This window comes from Buceros rhinoceros, unplaced genomic scaffold (genome assembly GCF_000710305.1).
Source record: "Buceros rhinoceros silvestris isolate BGI_N320 unplaced genomic scaffold, ASM71030v1 scaffold26199, whole genome shotgun sequence".
Taxonomy (NCBI): Eukaryota; Metazoa; Chordata; class Aves; order Bucerotiformes; family Bucerotidae; genus Buceros; species Buceros rhinoceros.
The window spans coordinates 277-3237 of NW_010430110.1; the positions used below are offsets into that span (position 1 = coordinate 277).

A 2961-nucleotide genomic window follows, 5' to 3' on the forward strand; every position below is an offset into this window, starting at 1 on the left:
AAGCTGGAACCCAGACAAAGAATCACATCTGCTTTGCTTGCAGCTTCTGTTGCTGCTTCCCAGTTCAGGGGCTGCCTCAACGTCCCCTTCTCCCCAAAGTGGACGATTGTGTCTCTCAACTGTGCCCCACACTTGTGGCACATCCTGCCCGTGTGATGCCTGTGCAGGGCCGTACGCTCCGTCACGTCAAACACTCGCACATACTCTCTGTTGGGTGTGCAGGAAGTGCAGACCTGGCGCAGGACGAGAGCAGAGAACCCGTTACACCGTTGGCGTCCAGCTGCAGAAGGCTGGGGCCAGCCACTTCTCTTGGGGATAACATGCTGGAAGCAGTGGAAGGGATCATCTGGGACCAGATGCCAACTTGGAAAAGTTTGGAAGCCTCGACTAGCAAGTGGAAATAGAGGAGCCTGTTGGCTGTGCGATAGAAGGGATCTCAGAGGAGCTCTGAGGAGGAGCAGGCACAAGCAGAAGGCTCCAGCAAGTACAGAGGAAAATCTGCAGAGTTGTACAGGACATTGCTGCAGTGCTTGCTAACTAGTTCACCCCAAACTTGACGGCCGGAAGACAGGAACTAAGCCGAGGCCAGCCCTCGTACTAGCCCTTGAGCTAGCGATGAATAAATAGTTGACCTGATCTTCTTGTGAGGCCACCACAGTAATGTCATCCTGCTCTGGGCACTCACCTCTATGTACATGTTTCCATGAAGCTCAGAAATGGCTGCTCGGGGTAACCCGCTCCGCAGGTGCAGCCCATCGCAGTTTTGAGACACGACATGCTGCACCTTGAGGAGAGTAAAACACCGAGCTAAGGCATGCCTGAAAACCCTGAGGTACAGCTCAAAAGCAGGCGACACATATGCCCCCAGAGACACCAAACAGCCCCATACAGCAGAGCCGAACCAGCACGAGAGTGCGGAGACCAGGCCTTTGCGGGAGCTAAACGGAGACCAGGCCTTTGCGGGAGCTAAACGGAGACCAGGCCTTTGCGGGAGCTAAACGGAAAGGCTCCTCCCGCCGAAGAGAGCTCTGCAGGTCTGGCTGACGCTGTGGCCTGGTGCCCAGACCAGCCTCACCGGGAGGCAAACGTGAGGGGTTGAAGGCACTGGGGGAAACCCGCCAGAACCGCAATCTGGTGCTCGCCTAACAGCGACCGGGCTGCACCTGAGCACAGGAGCTCTTCCCTACGTGGACGTGTGGCCACCTGAGTGAAAACAGTAGCTGGGCAACCTCAGGAGCAGCTTTTCTTCCCAGCTGGGTTTTATGTATCCTGCTCAGAGGAACAGGAGCGATGTGTGGAAAGAGTACTTTACCAGGTTGTGCTTGTGCAGGCAGGCGATGCTCATGTGGGTGAGCGTGGGCTCCGCCTCGCTCAGATCTGTAGCCCTGACAAGAAGCAAGAAAGGAAAACCGTAGGAATTGCCCTTAACATCTCTGTCAGTCTCCGCCTTCTGCTGCACGGCTCAGAATTGTCTCCTCACCTGATGCTCCTGCCCTTCTGCAGCAGCGTCCATATGCCGTTAGGGCCTCTGTAGTCAGGGATCGAGGCTGCCTGTGTTACCGGGAGAGAAAACACGAGGCCTGATGGGACGGTCCACCCCCCTCCCCGTCCACAGACATCACCCGCCTTGCCCCAGACCGCCAGGTGCTCCTCACTCACGGAAGATTTTCCATTCGCTCCGTGTTTTCTTGTGCAGTGGTCCCCTATCACAGGAAAACTTTTCATACGTTTTCTCTCTCCAGCATCTCTTCCCCTGCCCCATGGCTCTTGTTTCTGCCTCCAGTGTTTATTTTTCTCCAGTTCTACCATTATGGAATCACTCCAAACTCTTTTTGGTACTTCCCATTTCCCCGCACAGAACCTGCTTCTTGAACCCGTCGTTATTTTCACTAGACTCCTGTTTCTGGCGCCCTGCATCACCCTTCTTTAGCAGAGACACTCGTGACAGTAGCAGTCACCCCCTGCCCAAGAATCAAGCTCCGTATTGGCAGAGACTGTAGAACAGCGGTAGAAAAACAAGGTTCCCCTCTTGGAGTTCAGACACAGGTGACACAAAACACGTTAGAAGAGGCAGAACCAAACTTCTCCTCTCCCAACAGAGGCCACTGAAACTACTTCTTAAAACTGTCACTTGCAAGTTCTGGTAACCAGCAGCTACTCCTGTGCGTCCATCAGCACAGGCAGTGTTCACCAGCCAACTCATTTTTAGGTTTGACACCAAAAGAAGCTGAAGAAACTTGAATGAAGTCAGACTAGTGATCTCTGAGCAGCACGTTCTTCACACCATCGCAGAGGCGACGCAGCCTCAGAATTGCTTGGGCAGCAGGAAGAACCCCGCGATGCCACTGGCAACGGTCCTGCTCGCAGTCTGTGGTGTTCCCACAGAGCCCAGCCCTGTAGCACAGGTCACGTCATCATATGGAAACCACGAGAAGAGCCCAAACAACACTGCAGCGCTGCTGGAGGAGCTCCCACAGCTCCAGCTGCTCACTCCCACAGACACCCACCGTACTGATCCCAGCTCCAGTGTAGATGACAAGGTGCTTGGCATTCCGGACAGCAGCGGCCAGCTCGGTGACCTTTCTCTTTAACTCTTCTGGTTCGTCACATACCTAGAAAATACAACTGAGCAAGTTCACGAGTTTCTGAGATACATTTGAGCACGTCACTGACCCAGAAGGAACAGGGAGCTCCCTGGAAGAGTTAGCATGAGCCAGGCCCAGCCAGGAAAAGCAACACAAGCGTTATCAGAAGTGTTTCCTAAATGAAGGAACGTGGGTGTCATCCAGGGAAGATCAAGGGGAAAAGCTTCCTGAGTAGCAGCACATGCAGCTCCTCCCTCCCCAGGGACGTGCCCACAGCACACACGGATCTGGCAGCGGCTGAAAGTGAGACTGATGCGGAGCCCAACCGAGAGCACACACGAGGGCCGCACGGCGGGGGCCGGCGGCGCGCCTGCTG

At 54.9% G+C, this 2961-nt stretch overlaps 1 protein-coding gene across 1 annotated transcript in view; it reads right to left on the reverse strand.

Annotated features, from left to right (window-relative positions):
• SIRT7 (sirtuin 7) overlaps window positions 1-2612 on the reverse strand; it is a gene marked incomplete at both ends in the record, with an annotated part of 2885 nt that extends 273 nt beyond the window's left edge. Inside the window, 5 exons of the mRNA XM_010142918.1 lie at window positions 1-233; window positions 686-784; window positions 1313-1385; window positions 1481-1551; window positions 2508-2612. Of these exons, the coding sequence (XP_010141220.1) occupies window positions 1-233; window positions 686-784; window positions 1313-1385; window positions 1481-1551; window positions 2508-2612 (581 nt within the window). The remainder of the gene's footprint in view (window positions 234-685; window positions 785-1312; window positions 1386-1480; window positions 1552-2507) is intronic.
• Between the last annotated feature and the right edge of the window lie 349 nt (window positions 2613-2961).